The 22,296-nt window shown below is 39.6% G+C and overlaps 1 protein-coding gene across 5 annotated transcripts in view; it reads left to right on the top strand.

Moving 5' to 3' along the window:
• LOC129835630 (disks large homolog 4-like) overlaps nt 1-22,296 on the top strand; it is a 190,881-nt gene that overhangs the window by 29,218 nt on the left and 139,367 nt on the right. The window contains exon 1 of one of the 5 annotated variants that reach the window (XM_055901343.1): nt 13,038-13,211. The exons of 2 other annotated variants lie outside the window; for them this stretch is intronic. In XM_055901343.1, coding sequence (XP_055757318.1) covers nt 13,197-13,211 — 15 coding nt within the window. In that variant the 5' untranslated portion in view covers nt 13,038-13,196. Of the gene's footprint in view, nt 1-13,037; nt 13,212-13,250; nt 13,314-22,296 lie in introns of those variants that run through there. 2 more of the 5 variants (XM_055901340.1, XM_055901341.1) reach the window with 2 other exon arrangements.

The raw sequence follows: 22,296 nt of genomic DNA, 5'->3' as shown, positions 1-22,296 counted from the left end.
TAACAGGACTTACCGTAGCTGGCAGTATAACAGGAAGGCTGTAGGGAGTTACAGTAGTATTATAACCGGACTTACCGTAGCTGGCAGTATAACAGGAAGGCTGTAGGAAGTTACAGTAGTATTATAACAGGACTTACCGTAGCTGTAGCTGGCAGTATAACAGGAAGGCTGTAGGGAGTTACAGTAGTATTATAACAGGACTTACCGTAGCTGGCAGTATAACAGGAAGGCTGTAGGGAGTTACAGTAGTATTATAACAGGACTTACCGTAGCCGTAGCTGGCAGTATAACAGGAAGGATGTAGGAAGTTACAGTAGTATTATAACAGGACTTACCGTAGCTGGCAGTATAACAGGAAGGCTGTAGGGAGTTACAGTAGTATTATAACAGGACTTACCGTAGCTGGAGCTGGCAGTATAACAGGAAGGCTGTAGGGAGGTACAGTAGTATTATAACAGGACTTACCGTAGCTGGCAGTATAACAGGAAGGCTGTAGGGAGTTACAGTAGTATTATAACAGGACTTACCGTAGCTGTAGCTGGCAGTATAACAGGAAGGCTGTAGGGAGTTACAGTAGTATTATAACAGGACTTACCGTAGCTGGCAGTATAACAGGAAGGCTGTAGGGAGTTACAGTAGTATTATAACAGGACTTACCGTAGCTGTAGCTGGCAGTATAACAGGAAGGCTGTAGGGAGTTACAGTAGTATTATAACAGGACTTACCGTAGCTGTAGTTGGCAGTATAACAGGAAGGCTGTAGGGAGTTACAGTAGTATTATAACAGGACTTTCCGTAGCTGGCAGTATAACAGGAAGGCTGTAGGGAGGTACAGTAGTATTATAACAGGACTTACCGTAGCTGTAGCTGGCAGTATAACAGGAAGGCTGTAGGGAGGTACAGTAGTATTATAACAGGACTTACCGTAGCTGTAGCTGGCAGTATAACAGGAAGGCTATAGGGAGTTACAGTAGTATTATAACAGGACTTACCGTAGCCGTAGCTGGCAGTATAACAGGAAGGCTGTAGGAAGTTACAGTAGTATTATAACAGGACTTACCGTAGCTGGCAGTATAACAGGAAGGCTGTAGGGAGTTACAGTAGTATTATAACAGGACTTACCGTAGCTGTAGCTGGCAGTATAACAGGAAGGCTGTAGGGAGTTACAGTAGTATTATAACAGGACTTACCGTAGCTGTAGCTGGCAGTATAACAGGAAGGCTGTAGGGAGTTACAGTAGTATTATAACAGGACTTACCGTAGCTGGCAGTATAACAGTAAGGCTTTAGGGAGTTACAGTAGTATTATAACAGGACTTACCGTAGCTGGCAGTATAACAGGAAGGCTGTAGGGAGTTACAGTAGTATTATAACAGGACTTACCGTAGCTGTCAGTATAACAGGAAGGCTGTAGGGAGTTACAGTAGTATTATAACAGGACTTACCGTAGCTGGCAGTATAACAGGAAGGCTGTAGGGAGTTACAGTAGTATTATAACAGGACTTACCGTAGCTGTAGCTGGCCGTATAACAGGAAGGCTGTAGGGAGTTACAGTAGTATTATAACAGGACTTACCGTAGCTGTAGCTGGCAGTATAACAGGAAGGCTGTAGGGAGTTACAGTAGTATTATAACAGGACTTGCCGTAGCTGGCAGTATAACAGGAAGGCTGTAGGGAGTTACAGTAGTATTATAACAGGACTTACCGTAGCTGTAGCTGGCAGTATAACAGGAAGGCTGTAGGGAGTTACAGTAGTATTATAACAGGACTTACCGTAGCTGGCAGTATAACAGGAAGGCTGTAGGGAGTTACAGTAGTATTATAACAGGACTTACCGTAGCTGTAGCTGGCAGTATAACAGGAAGGCTGTAGGGAGTTACAGTAGTATTATAACAGGACTTACCGTAGCTGTAGCTGGCAGTATAACAGGAAGGCTGTAGGAAGGTACAGTAGTATTATAACAGGACTTACCGTAGCTGTAGCTGGCAGTATAACAGAAAGGCTGTAGGGAGTTACAGTAGTATTATAACAGGACTTACCGTAGCTGTAGCTGGCAGTATAACAGGACGGCTGTAGGGAGGTACAGTAGTATTATAACAGGACTTACCGTAGCTGGCAGTATAACAGGAAGGCTGTAGGGAGTTACAGTAGTATTATAACAGGACTTACCGTAGCTGTAGCTGGCAGTATAACAGGAAGGCTGTAGGGAGTTACAGTAGTATTATAACAGGACTTACCGTAGCTGTAGCTGGCAGTATAACAGGAAGGCTGTAGGGAGTTACAGTAGTATTATAACAGGACTTACCGTAGCCGTAGCTGGCAGTATAACAGGAAGGCTGTAGGGAGTTACAGTAGTATTATAACAGGACTTACCGTAGCTGGCAGTATAACAGGAAGGCTGTAGGGAGTTACAGTAGTATTATAACAGGACTTACCGTAGCTGTAGCTGGCAGTATAACAGGAAGGCTGTAGGGAGTTACAGTAGTATTATAACAGGACTTACCGTAGCTGTAGCTGGCAGTATAACAGGAAGGCTGTAGGGAGGTACAGTAGTATTATAACAGGACTTACCGTAGCTGTAGCTGTCAGTATAACAGGAAGGCTGTAGGGAGTTACAGTAGTATTATAACAGGACTTACCGTAGCTGGCAGTATAACAGGAAGGCTGTAGGGAGTTACAGTAGTATTATAACAGGACTTACCGTAGCTGTAGCTGGCAGTATAACAGGAAGGCTGTAGGGAGTTACAGTAGTATTATAACAGGACTTACCGTAGCTGTAGCTGGCAGTATAACAGGAAGGCTGTAGGGAGGTACAGTAGTATTATAACAGGACTTACCGTAGCTGTAGCTGGCAGTATAACAGGAAGGCTGTAGGGAGTTACAGTAGTATTATAACAGGACTTACCGTAGCTGTAGCTGGCAGTATAACAGGAAGGCTGTAGGGAGTTACAGTAGTATTATAACAGGACTTACCGTAGCCGTAGCTGGCAGTATAACAGGAAGGCTGTAGGGAGTTACAGTAGTATTATAACAGGACTTACCGTAGCTGTAGCTGGCAGTATAACAGGAAGGCTGTAGGGAGTTACAGTAGTATTATAACAGGACTTACCGTAGCTGGCAGTATAACAGGAAGCCTGTAGGGAGTTACAGTAGTATTATAACAGGACTTACCGTAGCTGTAGCTGGCAGTATAACAGGAAGGCTGTAGGGAGTTACAGTAGTATTATAACAGGACTTACCGTAGCTGTAGCTGGCAGTATAACAGGAACGCTGTAGGGAGGTACATTAGTATTATAACAGGACTTACCGTAGCTGTAGCTGGCAGTATAACAGGAAGGCTGTAGGGTGTTACAGTAGTATTATAACAGGACTTACCGTAGCTGTAGCTGGCAGTATAACAGGAAGGCTGTAGGGAGGTACAGTAGTATTATAACAGGACTTACCGTAGCTGGCAGTATAACAGGAAGGCTGTAGGGAGTTACAGTAGTATTATAACAGGACTTACCGTAGCTGTAGCTGGCAGTATAACAGGAAGGCTGTAGGGAGTTACAGTAGTATTATAACAGGACCTACCGTAGCTGGCAGTATAACAGGAAGGCTGTAGGGAGTTACAGTAGTATTATAACAGGACTTACCGTAGCTGTAGCTGGCAGTATAACAGGAAGGCTGTAGGGAGTTACAGTAGTATTATAACAGGACTTACCGTAGCTGGCAGTATAACAGGAAGGCTGTAGGAAGTTACAGTAGTATTATAACAGGACTTACCGTAGCTGTAGCTGGCAGTATAACAGGAAGGCTGTAGGGAGTTACAGTAGTATTATAACAGGACTTACCGTAGCCGTAGCTGGCAGTATAACAGGAAGGCTGTAGGGAGTTACAGTAGTATTATAACAGGACTTACCGTAGCTGGCAGTATAACAGGAAGGCTGTAGGGAGTTACAGTAGTATTATAACCGGACTTACCGTAGCTGGCAGTATAACAGGAAGGCTGTAGGAAGTTACAGTAGTATTATAACAGGACTTACCGTAGCTGTAGCTGGCAGTATAACAGGAAGGCTGTAGGGAGTTACAGTAGTATTATAACAGGACTTACCGTAGCTGGCAGTATAACAGGAAGGCTGTAGGGAGTTACAGTAGTATTATAACAGGACTTACCGTAGCCGTAGCTGGCAGTATAACAGGAAGGATGTAGGAAGTTACAGTAGTATTATAACAGGACTTACCGTAGCTGGCAGTATAACAGGAAGGCTGTAGGGAGTTACAGTAGTATTATAACAGGACTTACCGTAGCTGGAGCTGGCAGTATAACAGGAAGGCTGTAGGGAGGTACAGTAGTATTATAACAGGACTTACCGTAGCTGGCAGTATAACAGGAAGGCTGTAGGGAGTTACAGTAGTATTATAACAGGACTTACCGTAGCTGTAGCTGGCAGTATAACAGGAAGGCTGTAGGGAGTTACAGTAGTATTATAACAGGACTTACCGTAGCTGGCAGTATAACAGGAAGGCTGTAGGGAGTTACAGTAGTATTATAACAGGACTTACCGTAGCTGTAGCTGGCAGTATAACAGGAAGGCTGTAGGGAGTTACAGTAGTATTATAACAGGACTTACCGTAGCTGTAGTTGGCAGTATAACAGGAAGGCTGTAGGGAGTTACAGTAGTATTATAACAGGACTTACCGTAGCTGTAGCTGGCAGTATAACAGGAAGGCTGTAGGGAGTTACTGTAGTATTATAACAGGACTTTCCGTAGCTGGCAGTATAACAGGAAGGCTGTAGGGAGGTACAGTAGTATTATAACAGGACTTACCGTAGCTGTAGCTGGCAGTATAACAGGAAGGCTGTAGGGAGGTACAGTAGTATTATAACAGGACTTACCGTAGCTGTAGCTGGCAGTATAACAGGAAGGCTATAGGGAGTTACAGTAGTATTATAACAGGACTTACCGTAGCCGTAGCTGGCAGTATAACAGGAAGGCTGTAGGAAGTTACAGTAGTATTATAACAGGACTTACCGTAGCTGGCAGTATAACAGGAAGGCTGTAGGGAGTTACAGTAGTATTATAACAGGACTTACCGTAGCTGTAGCTGGCAGTATAACAGGAAGGCTGTAGGGAGTTACAGTAGTATTATAACAGGACTTACCGTAGCTGTAGCTGGCAGTATAACAGGAAGGCTGTAGGGAGTTACAGTAGTATTATAACAGGACTTACCGTAGCTGGCAGTATAACAGTAAGGCTTTAGGGAGTTACAGTAGTATTATAACAGGACTTACCGTAGCTGTAGCTGGCAGTATAACAGGAAGGCTGTAGGGAGTTACAGTAGTATTATAACAGGACTTACCGTAGCTGTAGCTGGCAGTATAACAGGAAGGCTGTAGGGAGTTACAGTAGTATAATAACAGGACTTACCGTAGCTGTAGCTGGCAGTATAACAGGAAGGCTGTAGGGAGTTACAGTAGTATTATAACAGGACTTACCGTAGCTGGCAGTATAACAGGAAGGCTGTAGGGAGTTACAGTAGTATTATAACAGGACTTACCGTAGCTGGCAGTATAACAGGAAGGCTGTAGGGAGTTACAGTAGTATTATAACCGGACTTACCGTAGCTGGCAGTATAACAGGAAGGCTGTAGGAAGTTACAGTAGTATTATAACAGGACTTACCGTAGCTGTAGCTGGCAGTATAACAGGAAGGCTGTAGGGAGTTACAGTAGTATTATAACAGGACTTACCGTAGCTGGCAGTATAACAGGAAGGCTGTAGGGAGTTACAGTAGTATTATAACAGGACTTACCGTAGCCGTAGCTGGCAGTATAACAGGAAGGATGTAGGAAGTTACAGTAGTATTATAACAGGACTTACCGTAGCTGGCAGTATAACAGGAAGGCTGTAGGGAGTTACAGTAGTATTATAACAGGACTTACCGTAGCTGGAGCTGGCAGTATAACAGGAAGGCTGTAGGGAGGTACAGTAGTATTATAACAGGACTTACCGTAGCTGGCAGTATAACAGGAAGGCTGTAGGGAGTTACAGTAGTATTATAACAGGACTTACCGTAGCTGTAGCTGGCAGTATAACAGGAAGGCTGTAGGGAGTTACAGTAGTATTATAACAGGACTTACCGTAGCTGGCAGTATAACAGGAAGGCTGTAGGGAGTTACAGTAGTATTATAACAGGACTTACCGTAGCTGTAGCTGGCAGTATAACAGGAAGGCTGTAGGGAGTTACAGTAGTATTATAACAGGACTTACCGTAGCTGTAGTTGGCAGTATAACAGGAAGGCTGTAGGGAGTTACAGTAGTATTATAACAGGACTTTCCGTAGCTGGCAGTATAACAGGAAGGCTGTAGGGAGGTACAGTAGTATTATAACAGGACTTACCGTAGCTGTAGCTGGCAGTATAACAGGAAGGCTGTAGGGAGGTACAGTAGTATTATAACAGGACTTACCGTAGCTGTAGCTGGCAGTATAACAGGAAGGCTATAGGGAGTTACAGTAGTATTATAACAGGACTTACCGTAGCCGTAGCTGGCAGTATAACAGGAAGGCTGTAGGAAGTTACAGTAGTATTATAACAGGACTTACCGTAGCTGGCAGTATAACAGGAAGGCTGTAGGGAGTTACAGTAGTATTATAACAGGACTTACCGTAGCTGTAGCTGGCAGTATAACAGGAAGGCTGTAGGGAGTTACAGTAGTATTATAACAGGACTTACCGTAGCTGTAGCTGGCAGTATAACAGGAAGGCTGTAGGGAGTTACAGTAGTATTATAACAGGACTTACCGTAGCTGGCAGTATAACAGTAAGGCTTTAGGGAGTTACAGTAGTATTATAACAGGACTTACCGTAGCTGGCAGTATAACAGGAAGGCTGTAGGGAGTTACAGTAGTATTATAACAGGACTTACCGTAGCTGTCAGTATAACAGGAAGGCTGTAGGGAGTTACAGTAGTATTATAACAGGACTTACCGTAGCTGGCAGTATAACAGGAAGGCTGTAGGGAGTTACAGTAGTATTATAACAGGACTTACCGTAGCTGTAGCTGGCCGTATAACAGGAAGGCTGTAGGGAGTTACAGTAGTATTATAACAGGACTTACCGTAGCTGTAGCTGGCAGTATAACAGGAAGGCTGTAGGGAGTTACAGTAGTATTATAACAGGACTTGCCGTAGCTGGCAGTATAACAGGAAGGCTGTAGGGAGTTACAGTAGTATTATAACAGGACTTACCGTAGCTGTAGCTGGCAGTATAACAGGAAGGCTGTAGGGAGTTACAGTAGTATTATAACAGGACTTACCGTAGCTGGCAGTATAACAGGAAGGCTGTAGGGAGTTACAGTAGTATTATAACAGGACTTACCGTAGCTGTAGCTGGCAGTATAACAGGAAGGCTGTAGGGAGTTACAGTAGTATTATAACAGGACTTACCGTAGCTGTAGCTGGCAGTATAACAGGAAGGCTGTAGGAAGGTACAGTAGTATTATAACAGGACTTACCGTAGCTGTAGCTGGCAGTATAACAGAAAGGCTGTAGGGAGTTACAGTAGTATTATAACAGGACTTACCGTAGCTGTAGCTGGCAGTATAACAGGACGGCTGTAGGGAGGTACAGTAGTATTATAACAGGACTTACCGTAGCTGGCAGTATAACAGGAAGGCTGTAGGGAGTTACAGTAGTATTATAACAGGACTTACCGTAGCTGTAGCTGGCAGTATAACAGGAAGGCTGTAGGGAGTTACAATAGTATTATAACAGGACTTACCGTAGCTGTAGCTGGCAGTATAACAGGAAGGCTGTAGGGAGTTACAGTAGTATTATAACAGGACTTACCGTAGCCGTAGCTGGCAGTATAACAGGAAGGCTGTAGGGAGTTACAGTAGTATTATAACAGGACTTACCGTAGCTGTAGCTGGCAGTATAACAGGAAGGCTGTAGGGAGTTACAGTAGTATTATAACAGGACTTACCGTAGCTGGCAGTATAACAGGAAGCCTGTAGGGAGTTACAGTAGTATTATAACAGGACTTACCGTAGCTGTAGCTGGCAGTATAACAGGAAGGCTGTAGGGAGTTACAGTAGTATTATAACAGGACTTACCGTAGCTGTAGCTGGCAGTATAACAGGAAGGCTGTAGGGAGGTACAGTAGTATTATAACAGGACTTACCGTAGCTGTAGCTGGCAGTATAACAGGAAGGCTGTAGGGTGTTACAGTAGTATTATAACAGGACTTACCGTAGCTGGCAGTATAACAGGAAGGCTGTAGGGAGTTACAGTAGTATTATAACAGGACTTACCGTAGCTGTAGCTGGCAGTATAACAGGAAGGCTGTAGGGAGTTACAGTAGTATTATAACAGGACTTACCGTAGCTGTAGCTGGCAGTATAACAGGAAGGCTGTAGGGAGTTACAGTAGTATTATAACAGGACTTACCGTAGCTGTAGCTGGCAGTATAACAGGAAGGCTGTAGGGAGTTACAGTAGTATTATAACAGGACTTACCGTAGCCGTAGCTGGCAGTATAACAGGAAGGCTGTAGGGAGTTACAGTAGTATTATAACAGGACTTACCGTAGCTGTAGCTGGCAGTATAACAGGAAGGCTGTAGGGAGTTACAGTAGTATTATAACAGGACTTACCGTAGCTGGCAGTATAACAGGAAGCCTGTAGGGAGTTACAGTAGTATTATAACAGGACTTACCGTAGCTGTAGCTGGCAGTATAACAGGAAGGCTGTAGGGAGTTACAGTAGTATTATAACAGGACTTACCGTAGCTGTAGCTGGCAGTATAACAGGAACGCTGTAGGGAGGTACATTAGTATTATAACAGGACTTACCGTAGCTGTAGCTGGCAGTATAACAGGAAGGCTGTAGGGTGTTACAGTAGTATTATAACAGGACTTACCGTAGCTGTAGCTGGCAGTATAACAGGAAGGCTGTAGGGAGGTACAGTAGTATTATAACAGGACTTACCGTAGCTGGCAGTATAACAGGAAGGCTGTAGGGAGTTACAGTAGTATTATAACAGGACTTACCGTAGCTGTAGCTGGCAGTATAACAGGAAGGCTGTAGGGAGTTACAGTAGTATTATAACAGGACCTACCGTAGCTGGCAGTATAACAGGAAGGCTGTAGGGAGTTACAGTAGTATTATAACAGGACTTACCGTAGCTGTAGCTGGCAGTATAACAGGAAGGCTGTAGGGAGTTACAGTAGTATTATAACAGGACTTACCGTAGCTGGCAGTATAACAGGAAGGCTGTAGGAAGTTACAGTAGTATTATAACAGGACTTACCGTAGCTGTAGCTGGCAGTATAACAGGAAGGCTGTAGGGAGTTACAGTAGTATTATAACAGGACTTACCGTAGCCGTAGCTGGCAGTATAACAGGAAGGCTGTAGGGAGTTACAGTAGTATTATAACAGGACTTACCGTAGCTGGCAGTATAACAGGAAGGCTGTAGGGAGTTACAGTAGTATTATAACAGGACTTACCGTAGCTGGCAGTATAACAGGAAGGCTGTAGGGAGTTACAGTAGTATTATAACAGGACTTACCGTAGCTGTAGCTGGCAGTATAACAGGAAGGCTGTAGGGAGTTACAGTAGTATTATAACAGGACTTACCGTAGCTGTAGCTGGCAGTATAACAGGAAGGCTATAGGGAGGTACAGTAGTATTATAACAGGACTTACCGTAGCTGGCAGTATAACAGGAAGGCTGTAGGGAGTTACAGTAGTATTATAACAGGACTTACCGTAGCTGTAGCTGGCAGTATAACAGGAAGGCTGTAGGGAGTTACAGTAGTATTATAACAGGACTTACCGTAGCTGTAGCTGGCAGTATAACAGGAAGGCTGTAGGGAGTTACAGTAGTATTATAACAGGACTTACCGTAGCCGTAGCTGGCAGTATAACAGGAAGGCTGTAGGGAGTTACAGTAGTATTATAACAGGACTTACCGTAGCTGTAGCTGGCAGTATAACAGGAAGGCTGTAGGGAGTTACAGTAGTATTATAACAGGACTTACCGTAGCTGGCAGTATAACAGGAAGCCTGTAGGGAGTTACAGTAGTATTATAACAGGACTTACCGTAGCTGTAGCTGGCAGTATAACAGGAAGGCTGTAGGGAGTTACAGTAGTATTATAACAGGACTTACCGTAGCTGTAGCTGGCAGTATAACAGGAAGGCTGTAGGGAGGTACAGTAGTATTATAACAGGACTTACCGTAGCTGTAGCTGGCAGTATAACAGGAAGGCTGTAGGGTGTTACAGTAGTATTATAACAGGACTTACCGTAGCTGTAGCTGGCAGTATAACAGGAAGGCTGTAGGGAGGTACAGTAGTATTATAACAGGACTTACCGTAGCTGGCAGTATAACAGGAAGGCTGTAGGGAGTTACAGTAGTATTATAACAGGACTTACCGTAGCTGTAGCTGGCAGTATAACAGGAAGGCTGTAGGGAGTTACAGTAGTATTATAACAGGACTTACCGTAGCTGGCAGTATAACAGGAAGGCTGTAGGGAGGTACAGTAGTATTATAACAGGACTTACCGTAGCTGGCAGTATAACAGGAAGGCTGTAGGGAGTTACAGTAGTATTATAACAGGACTTACCGTAGCTGTAGCTGGCAGTATAACAGGAAGGCTGTAGGGAGTTACAGTAGTATTATAACAGGACTTACCGTAGCTGTAGCTGGCAGTATAACAGGAAGGCTGTAGGGAGTTACAGTAGTATTATAACAGGACTTACCGTAGCCGTAGCTGGCAGTATAACAGGAAGGCTGTAGGGAGTTACAGTAGTATTATAACAGGACTTACCGTAGCTGTAGCTGGCAGTATAACAGGAAGGCTGTAGGGAGTTACAGTAGTATTATAACAGGACTTACCGTAGCTGGCAGTATAACAGGAAGCCTGTAGGGAGTTACAGTAGTATTATAACAGGACTTACCGTAGCTGTAGCTGGCAGTATAACAGGAAGGCTGTAGGGAGTTACAGTAGTATTATAACAGGACTTACCGTAGCTGTAGCTGGCAGTATAACAGGAAGGCTGTAGGGAGGTACAGTAGTATTATAACAGGACTTACCGTAGCTGTAGCTGGCAGTATAACAGGAAGGCTGTAGGGTGTTACAGTAGTATTATAACAGGACTTACCGTAGCTGTAGCTGGCAGTATAACAGGAAGGCTGTAGGGAGTTACAGTAGTATTATAACAGGACTTACCGTAGCTGTAGCTGGCAGTATAACAGGAAGGCTGTAGGGAGTTACAGTAGTATTATAACAGGACTTACCGTAGCTGGCAGTATAACAGGAAGGCTGTAGGGAGTTACAGTAGTATTATAACAGGACTTACCGTAGCTGTAGCTGGCAGTATAACAGGAAGGCTGTAGGGAGTTACAGTAGTATTATAACAGGACTTACCGTAGCTGGCAGTATAACAGGAAGGCTGTAAGAAGTTACAGTAGTATTACAACAGGACTTACCGTAGCTGTAGCTGGCAGTATAACAGGAAGGCTGTAGGGAGTTACAGTAGTATTATAACAGGACTTACCGTAGCCGTAGCTGGCAGTATAACAGGAAGGCTGTAGGGAGTTACAGTAGTATTATAACAGGACTTACCGTAGCTGGCAGTATAACAGGAAGGCTGTAGGGAGTTACAGTAGTATTATAACAGGACTTACCGTAGCTTGCAGTATAACAGGAAGGCTGTAGGGAGTTACAGTAGTATTATAACAGGACTTACCGTAGCTGTAGCTGGCAGTATAACAGGAAGGCTGTAGGGAGTTACAGTAGTATTATAACAGGACTTACCGTAGCTGTAGCTGGCAGTATAACAGGAAGGCTGTAGGGAGTTACAGTAGTATTATAACAGGACTTACCGTAGCTGTAGCTGGCAGTATAACAGGAAGGCTGTAGGGAGTTACAGTAGTATTATAACAGGACTTACCGTAGCTGTAGCTGGCAGTATAACAGGAAGGCTGTAGGGAGTTACAGTAGTATTATAACAGGACTTACCGTAGCTGTAGCTGGCAGTATAACAGGAAGGCTGTAGGGAGTTACAGTAGTATTATAACAGGACTTACCGTAGCTGTAGCTGGCAGTATAACAGGAAGGCTGTAGGGAGTTACTGTGGTGTTATAGAGGTAATGATTCCGACCACTTGGGGGAGACACATACACAGCTGTCTCTACCATAGTTTCTCTTTGTGTGTTCTCTGTATGTGTTCTCTGTGTTTGTTCTCTGTGTGTTGTCTGTGTGTTGTCTGTGTGTGTGTTCTCTGTTTAGGTTGTCTGTGTTGTCTGTGTGTGTGTTCTCTGTGTGTGTGTTCTCTGTTTAGGTTGTCTGTTTGTGTTGTCTGTGTGTGTTGTATGTTTGTGTTGTATGTTTGTGTTCTCTGTGTGTGTTCTCTGTGTGTTCTCGTGTTTTTGTTCTCTGTGTGTGTTCTCTGTGTGTTGTCTGTGTGTTGTCTGTGTGTGTTTTCTCTGTGTGTTGTCTGTGTGTGTGTTCTCTGTGTGTTGTCTGTGTGTGTGTTCTCTGTGTGTGTTCTCTGTGTGTTGTCTGTGTGTTGTCTGTGTGTGTTTTCTCTGTGTGTTGTCTGTGTGTGTGTTCTCTGTGTGTGTTCTCTGTGTGTTGTCTGTGTGTTTTCTGTGTGTGTTTTCTCTGTGTGTTGTCTGTGTGTGTGTTCTCTGTGTGTTGTCTGTGTGTGTGTTCTCTTAGTGTTCTCTGTGTGTGTGTTGTCTGTGTGTGTTCTCTGTGTTTGTTGTCTGTGTGTGTGTTCTCTGTGTATTGTCTGTGTGTGTGTGTGTTCTCTGTGTGTGTTTTGTCTGTGTGTTGTCTGTGTGTGTTCTCTGTGTGTGTCTAAATTAATTCCTGACCTGATGTCTACTGATTCTGTAATGTAACGATAAGACACATTTACAACAGGAGGGAAAATAAAGAAATACAGGAAAGAGGAGGGGAGAAAGAGGAAAGAGGGAGGGAGAGAGAAAGGAGAGAGGGAGACTGAGAGATTTGGAACAGTCTATAGCTTGATGACCTTCAGTCTCGGGAAACGCTAGAGAAGGAGGAAAGAGAGAGGGGGAGAGAGGAAAGAGAGAGGGAGACTGAGAGAAAAGAGGGAGATAGAGATTTGGGACAGTATATAGCTTGTTGACCTTCAGTCTCGGGAAACGCTAGAGAAGGAGGGACCAGAGGAGAGAGAGAGAGATGGTGAGAGAGATGGTAAGAGGGAGGGAGAGAGAGATGGTGAGAGAGAGAGAGACAGAGATGGTAAGAGGGAGAGAGAGAGAGATGGTGAGAGAGAGAGAGAGAGAGAGAGAGATGGTAAGAGAGATGCTGCTTTCCTTTTAAATTAAATGGGTTTGTGTGTGTTTGTGCATCATGTTTGAACATCTTGTGTCTCTGCATGTGTGTGAGGGGGGTTGACACCCCTTCTCCCATCCCCTCTTTCATTTTCTCTTTCATTTTTCTCTATATATCTCCTTCCGCACCACATCCCTCATTTACTGCTGTGTGTGTACTACTATCTAAACTGTAACATTCTGTACTACTAGCTAAACTGTAACATCAAGTACTACTAGCTAAACTGTAACATTCAGTACTACTAGCTAAACTGTAACATTCTGTACTACTAGCTAAACTGTAACATTCTGTACTACTAGCTAAACTGTAACATTCTGTACTACTAGCTAAACTGTAACATTCTGTACTACTAGCTAAACTGTAACATTCTGTACTACTAGCTAAACTGTAACATTCTGTACTACTAGCTAAACTGTAACATTCTGTACTACTAGCTAAACTGTAACATTCTGTACTACTAGCTAAACTGTAACATTCTGTACTACTAGCTAAACTGTAACATTCTGTACTACTAGCTAAACTGTAACATCAAGTACTACTATCTAAACTGTAACATTCTGTACTACTAGCTAAACTGTAACATTCTGTACTACTAGCTAAACTGTAACATTCTGTACTACTAGCTAAACTGTAACATTCTGTACTACTAGCTAAACTGTAACATCAAGTACTACTATCTAAACTGTAACATTCTGTACTACTAGCTAAACTGTAACATCATGTATTACTAGCTAAACTGTAACATTCTGTACTACTATCTAAACTGTAACATTCTGTACTACTAGCTAAACTGTAACATTCTGTACTACTAGCTAAACTGTAACATTCTGTACTACTAGCTAAACTGTAACATTCTGTACTACTAGCTAAACTGTAACATTCTGTACTACTAGCTAAACTGTAACATTCTGTACTACTAGCTAAACTGTAACATCAAGTACTACTATCTAAACTGTAACATTCTGTACTACTAGCTAAACTGTAACATTCTGTACTACTAGCTAAACTGTAACATCAAGTACTACTAGCTAAACTGTAACATTCTGTACTACTAGCTAAACTGTAACATAAAGTACTACTAGCTAAACTGTAACATTCTGTACTACTAGCTAAACTGTAACATCAAGTACTACTAGCTAAACTGTAACATTCTGTACTACTAGCTAAACTGTAACATCAAGTACTACTAGCTAAACTGTAACATTCTGTACTCCTAGCTAAACTGTAACAAAGTACTACTAGCTAAACTGTAACATGCTGTACTACTAGCTAAACCGTAACATTCTGTACTACTAGCTAAACTGTAACATTCTGTACTACTAGCTAAACTGTAACATTCTGTACTACTATCTAAACTGTAACATCCTGTACTACTAGCTAAACTGTAACATAAAGTACTACTAGCTAAACTGTAACATTCTGTACTACTAGCTAAACTGTAACATAAAGTACTACTAGCTAAACTGTAACATTCAGTACTACTAGCTAAACTGTAACATTCTGTACTACTAGCTAAACTGTAACATCAAGTACTACTAGCTAAACTGTAACATTCAGTACTACTAGCTAAACTGTAACATTCTGTACTACTAGCTAAACTGTAACATTCTGTACTACTAGCTAAACTGTAACATTCTGTACTACTAGCTAAACTGTAACATTCTGTACTACTAGCTAAACTGTAACATTCTGTACTACTAGCTAAACTGTAACATTCTGTACTACTAGCTAAACTGTAACATTCTGTACTACTAGCTAAACTGTAACATTCTGTACTACTAGCTAAACTGTAACATTCTGTACTACTAGCTAAACTGTAACATTCTGTACTACTAGCTAAACTGTAACATCAAGTACTACTATCTAAACTGTAACATTCTGTACTACTAGCTAAACTGTAACATTCTGTACTACTAGCTAAACTGTAACATTCTGTACTACTAGCTAAACTGTAACATTCTGTACTACTAGCTAAACTGTAACATCAAGTACTACTATCTAAACTGTAACATTCTGTACTACTAGCTAAACTGTAACATCATGTATTACTAGCTAAACTGTAACATTCTGTACTACTATCTAAACTGTAACATTCTGTACTACTAGCTAAACTGTAACATTCTGTACTACTAGCTAAACTGTAACATTCTGTACTACTAGCTAAACTGTAACATTCTGTACTACTAGCTAAACTGTAACATTCTGTACTACTAGCTAAACTGTAACATTCTGTACTACTAGCTAAACTGTAACATCAAGTACTACTATCTAAACTGTAACATTCTGTACTACTAGCTAAACTGTAACATTCTGTACTACTAGCTAAACTGTAACATCAAGTACTACTAGCTAAACTGTAACATTCTGTACTACTAGCTAAACTGTAACATAAAGTACTACTAGCTAAACTGTAACATTCTGTACTACTAGCTAAACTGTAACATCAAGTACTACTAGCTAAACTGTAACATTCTGTACTACTAGCTAAACTGTAACATCAAGTACTACTAGCTAAACTGTAACATTCTGTACTCCTAGCTAAACTGTAACAAAGTACTACTAGCTAAACTGTAACATGCTGTACTACTAGCTAAACCGTAACATTCTGTACTACTAGCTAAACTGTAACATTCTGTACTACTAGCTAAACTGTAACATTCTGTACTACTATCTAAACTGTAACATCCTGTACTACTAGCTAAACTGTAACATAAAGTACTACTAGCTAAACTGTAACATTCTGTACTACTAGCTAAACTGTAACATAAAGTACTACTAGCTAAACTGTAACATTCTGTACTACTAGCTAAACTGTAACATTCTGTACTACTAGCTAAACTGTAACATAAAGTACTACTAGCTAAACTGTAACATTCTGTACTACTAGCTAAACTGTAACATTCTGTACTACTAGCTAAACTGTAACATTCTGTACTACTAGCTAAACTGTAACATTCTGTACTACTATCTAAACTGTAACATTCTGTACTACTAGCTAAACTGTAACATTCTGTACTACTATCTAAACTGTAACATCCTGTACTACTAGCTAAACTGTAACATAAAGTACTACTAGCTAAACTGTAACATTCTGTACTACTAGCTAAACTGTAACATCAAGTACTACTAGCTAAACTGTAACATCAAGTACTACTAGCTAAACTGTAACATCAAGTACTACTAGCTAAACTGTAACATCAAGTACTACTAGCTAAACTGTAACATCCTGTACTACTATCTAAACTGTAACATCAAGTACTACTAGCTAAACTGTAACATTCTGTACTACTAGCTAAACTGTAACATCAAGTACTACTAGCTAAACTGTAACATTCTGTACTACTATCTAAACTGTAACATCAAGTACTACTAGCTAAACTGTAACATCAAGTACTACTAGCTAAACTGTAACATTCTGTACTACTATCTAAACTGTAACATCAAGTACTACTAGCTAAACTGTAACATTCTGTACTACTATCTAAACTGTAACATCAAGTACTACTAGCTAAACTGTAACATTCTGTACTACTAGCTAAACTGTAACATTCAGTACTACTAGCTAAACTGTAACATTCTGTACTACTAGCTAAACTGTAACATCAAGTACTACTATCTAAACTGTAACATTCTGTACTACTAGCTAAACTGTAACATCAAGTACTACTAGCTAAACTGTAACATTCTGTACTACTAGCTAAACTGTAACATCAAGTACTACTAGCTAAACTGTAACATCAAGTACTACTAGCTAAACTGTAACATCAAGTACTACTATCTAAAATGTAACATTCTGTACTACTAGCTAAACTGTAACATCAAGTACTACTATCTAAACTGTAACATTCTGTACTACTAGCTAAACTGTAACATCAAGTACTACTAGCTAAACTGTAACATCAAGTACTACTAGCTAAACTGTAACATTCTGTACTACTAGCCAAACTGTAACAAAGTACTACTAGCTAAACTGTAACATTCTGTACTACTAGCTAAACTGTAACATCAAGTACTACTAGCTAAACTGTAACATCAAGTACTACTAGCTAAACTGTAACATCAAGTACTACTAGCTAAACTGTAACATTCTGTACTACTAGCTAAACTGTAACATAAAGTACTACTAGCTAAACTGTAACATTCTGTACTACTAGCTAAACTGTAACATTCTGTACTACTAGCTAAACTGTAACATCAAGTACTACTATCTAAACTGTAACATCAAGTACTACTAGCTAAACTGTAACATCAAGTACTACTAGCTAAACTGTAACATCAAGTACTACTAGCTAAACTGTAACATCAAGTACTACTAGCTAAACTGTAACATCAAGTACTACTATCTAAACTGTAACATCAAGTACTACTATCTAAACTGTAACATCAAGTACTACTAGCTAAACTGTAACATCAAGTACTACTAGCTAAACTGTAACATCAAGTACTACTAGCTAAACTGTAACATTCTGTACTACTAGCTAAACTGTAACATAAAGTACTACTAGCTAAACTGTAACATGCTGTACTACTAGCTAAACTGTAACATTCTGTACTACTAGCTAAACTGTAACATCAAGTACTACTAGCTAAACTGTAACATCAAGTACTACTAGCTAAACTGTAACATCAAGTACTACTAGCTAAACTGTAACATAAAGTACTACTAGCTAAACTGTAACATCAAGTACTACTAGCTAAACTGTAACATTCTGTACTACTAGCTAAACTGTAACATAAAGTACTACTAGCTAAACTGTAACATTCTGTACTACTAGCTAAACTGTAACATTCTGTACTACTAGCTAAACTGTAACATTCTATACTACTAGCTAAACTGTAACATCAAGTACTACTAGCTAAACTGTAACATTCTGTACTACTAGCTAAACTGTAACATCAAGTACTACTAGCTAAACTGTAACATTCTGTACTACTAGCTAAACTGTAACATAAAGTACTACTAGCTAAACTGTAACATTCTGTACTACTAGCTAAACTGTAACATCAAGTACTACTAGCTAAACTGTAACATTCTGTACTACTAGCTAAACTGTAACATAAAGTACTACTAGCTAAACTGTAACATTCTGTACTACTAGCTAAACTGTAACATTCAGTACTACTATCTAAACTGTAACATTCAGTACTACTAGCTAAACTGTAACATAAAGTACTACTAGCTAAACTGTAACATTCAGTACTACTAGCTAAACTGTAACAAAGTACTACTAGCTAAACTGTAACATCAAGTACTACTAGCTAAACTGTAACATCCTGTACTACTAGCTAAACTGTAACATTCAGTACTACTATCTAAACTGTAACATTCTGTACTACTAGCTAAACTGTAACATCAAGTACTACTATCTAAACTGTAACATTCTGTACTACTAGCTAAACTGTAACATTCTGTACTACTAGCTAAACTGTAACATCAAGTACTACTATCTAAACTGTAGCATTCTGTACTACTAGCTAAACTGTAACATTCTGTACTACTATCTAAACTGTAACATCAAGTACTACTATCTAAACTGTAACATTCTGTACTACTAGCTAAACTGTAACATTCTGTACTACTAGCTAAACTGTAACATCAAGTACTACTATCTAAACTGTAACATTCTGTACTACTAGCTAAACTGTAACATCAAGTACTACTATCTAAACTGTAACATTCTGTACTACTAGCTAAACTGTAACATCAAGTACTACTATCTAAACTGTAACATTCTGTACTACTAGCTAAACTGTAACAAAGTACTACTATCTAAACTGTAACATTCTGTACTACTAGCTAAACTGTAACATTCTGTGCTACTAGCTAAACTGTAACATTCTGTACTACTAGCTAAACTGTAACATTCTGTACTACTAGCTAAACTGTAACATAAAGTACTACTAGCTAAACTGTAACATTCTGTACTACTAGCTAAACTGTAACATTCTGTACTACTAGCTAAACTGTAACATTCTGTACTACTAGCTAAACTGTAACATTCTGTACTACTAGCTAAACTGTAACATTCTGTACTACTATCTAAACTGTAACATTCTGTACTACTAGCTAAACTGTAACATTCTGTACTACTATCTAAACTGTAACATCCTGTACTACTAGCTAAACTGTAACATAAAGTACTACTAGCTAAACTGTAACATTCTGTACTACTAGCTAAACTGTAACAACAAGTACTACTAGCTAAACTGTAACATCAAGTACTACTAGCTAAACTGTAACATCAAGTACTACTAGCTAAACTGTAACATCAAGTACTACTAGCTAAACTGTAACATCCTGTATTACTATCTAAACTGTAACATCAAGTACTACTAGCTAAACTGTAACATTCTGTACTACTAGCTAAACTGCAACATCAAGTACTACTAGCTAAACTGTAACATTCTGTACTACTATCTAAACTGTAACATCAAGTACTACTAGCTAAACTGTAACATCAAGTACTACTAGCTAAACTGTAACATTCTGTACTACTATCTAAACTGTAACATCAAGTACTACTAGCTAAACTGTAACATTCTGTACTACTATCTAAACTGTAACATCAAGTACTACTAGCTAAACTGTAACATTCTGTACTACTAGCTAAACTGTAACATTCAGTACTACTAGCTAAACTGTAACATTCTGTACTACTAGCTAAACTGTAACATCAAGTACTACTATCTAAACTGTAACATTCTGTACTACTAGCTAAACTGTAACATCAAGTACTACTAGCTAAACTGTAACATTCTGTACTACTAGCTAAACTGTAACATCAAGTACTACTAGCTAAACTGTAACATCAAGTACTACTAGCTAAACTGTAACATCAAGTACTACTATCTAAACTGTAACATTCTGTACTACTAGCTAAACTGTAACATCAAGTACTACTATCTAAACTGTAACATTCTGTACTACTAGCTAAACTGTAACATCAAGTACTACTAGCTAAACTGTAACATTCTGTACTACTAGCTAAACTGTAACATTCTGTACTACTAGCTAAACTGTAACAAAGTACTACTAGCTAAACTGTAAAATTCTGTACTACTAGCTAAACTGTAACATCAAGTACTACTAGCTAAACTGTAACATCAAGTACTACTAGCTAAACTGTAACATCAAGTACTACTAGCTAAACTGTAACATTCTGTACTACTAGCTAAACTGTAACATAAAGTACTACTAGCTAAACTGTAACATTCTGTACTACTAGCTAAACTGTAACATTCTGTACTACTAGCTAAACTGTAACATGCTGTACTACTAGCTAAACTGTAACATTCAGTACTACTAGCTAAACTGTAACATCAAGTACTACTAGCTAAACTGTAACATCAAGTACTACTAGCTAAACTGTAACATCAAGTACTACTAGCTAAACTGTAACATAAAGTACTACTAGCTAAACTGTAACATCAAGTACTACTAGCTAAACTGTAACATTCTGTACTACTAGCTAAACTGTAACATAAAGTACTACTAGCTAAACTGTAACATTCTGTACTACTAGCTAAACTGTAACATTCTGTACTACTAGCTAAACTGTAACATTCTGTACTACTAGCTAAACTGTAACATCAAGTACTACTAGCTAAACTGTAACATTCTGTACTACTAGCTAAACTGTAACATCAAGTACTACTAGCTAAACTGTAACATTCTGTACTACTAGCTAAACTGTAACATAAAGTACTACTAGCTAAACTGTAACATTCTGTACTACTAGCTAAACTGTAACATAAAGTACTACTAGCTAAACTGTAACATTCTGTACTACTAGCTAAACTGTAACATAAAGTACTACTAGCTAAACTGTAACATTCTGTACTACTAGCTAAACTGTAACATTCAGTACTACTATCTAAACTGTAACATTCAGTACTACTAGCTAAACTGTAACATAAAGTACTACTAGCTAAACTGTAACATTCAGTACTACTAGCTAAACTGTAACAAAGTACTACTAGCTAAACTGTAACATCAAGTACTACTAGCTAAACTGTAACATCCTGTACTACTAGCTAAACTGTAACATTCAGTACTACTATCTAAACTGTAACATTCTGTACTACTAGCTAAACTGTAACATCAAGTACTACTATCTAAACTGTAACATTCTGTACTACTAGCTAAACTGTAACATTCTGTACTACTAGCTAAACTGTAACATCAAGTACTACTATCTAAACTGTAACATTCTGTACTACTAGCTAAACTGTAACATCAAGTACAACTATCTAAACTGTAACATTCTGTACTACTAGCTAAACTGTAACAAAGTACTACTATCTAAACTGTAACATTCTGTACTACTAGCTAAACTGTAACATTCTGTACTACTAGCTAAACTGTAACATCAAGTACTACTAGCTAAACTGTAACATCCAGTACTACTAGCTAAACTGTAACATTCTGTACTACTATCTAAATTGTAACATCAAGTACTACTATCTAAACTGTAACATTCTGTACTACTAGCTAAACTGTAACATCAAGTACTACTATCTAAACTGTAGCATTCTGTACTACTAGCTAAACTGTAACATCAAGTACTACTATCTAAACTGTAACATTCTGTACTACTAGCTAAACTGTAACATTCTGTACTACTAGCTAAACTGTAACATCAAGTACTACTAGCTAAACTGTAACATTCTGTACTACTAGCTAAACTGTAACATTCTGTACTACTAGCTAAACTGTAACATTCTGTACTACTAGCTAAACTGTAACATCCTGTACTACTAGCTAAACTGTAACATTCTGTACTACTATCTAAACTGTAACATCCTGTACTACTAGCTAAACTGTAACATTCTGTACTACTATCTAAACTGTAACATCCTGTACTACTAGCTAAACTGTAACATTCTGTACTACTATCTAAACTGTAACATCCTGTACTACTAGCTAAACTGTAACATTCTGTAC

The sequence above is a fragment of the Salvelinus fontinalis genome, chromosome 36 (genome assembly GCF_029448725.1).
Source record: "Salvelinus fontinalis isolate EN_2023a chromosome 36, ASM2944872v1, whole genome shotgun sequence".
Lineage (NCBI taxonomy): Eukaryota > Metazoa > Chordata > Actinopteri > Salmoniformes > Salmonidae > Salvelinus > Salvelinus fontinalis.
Note: the sequence above shows the minus strand (reverse complement) of the source record. Positions and strands in the feature narration are given on the sequence as shown.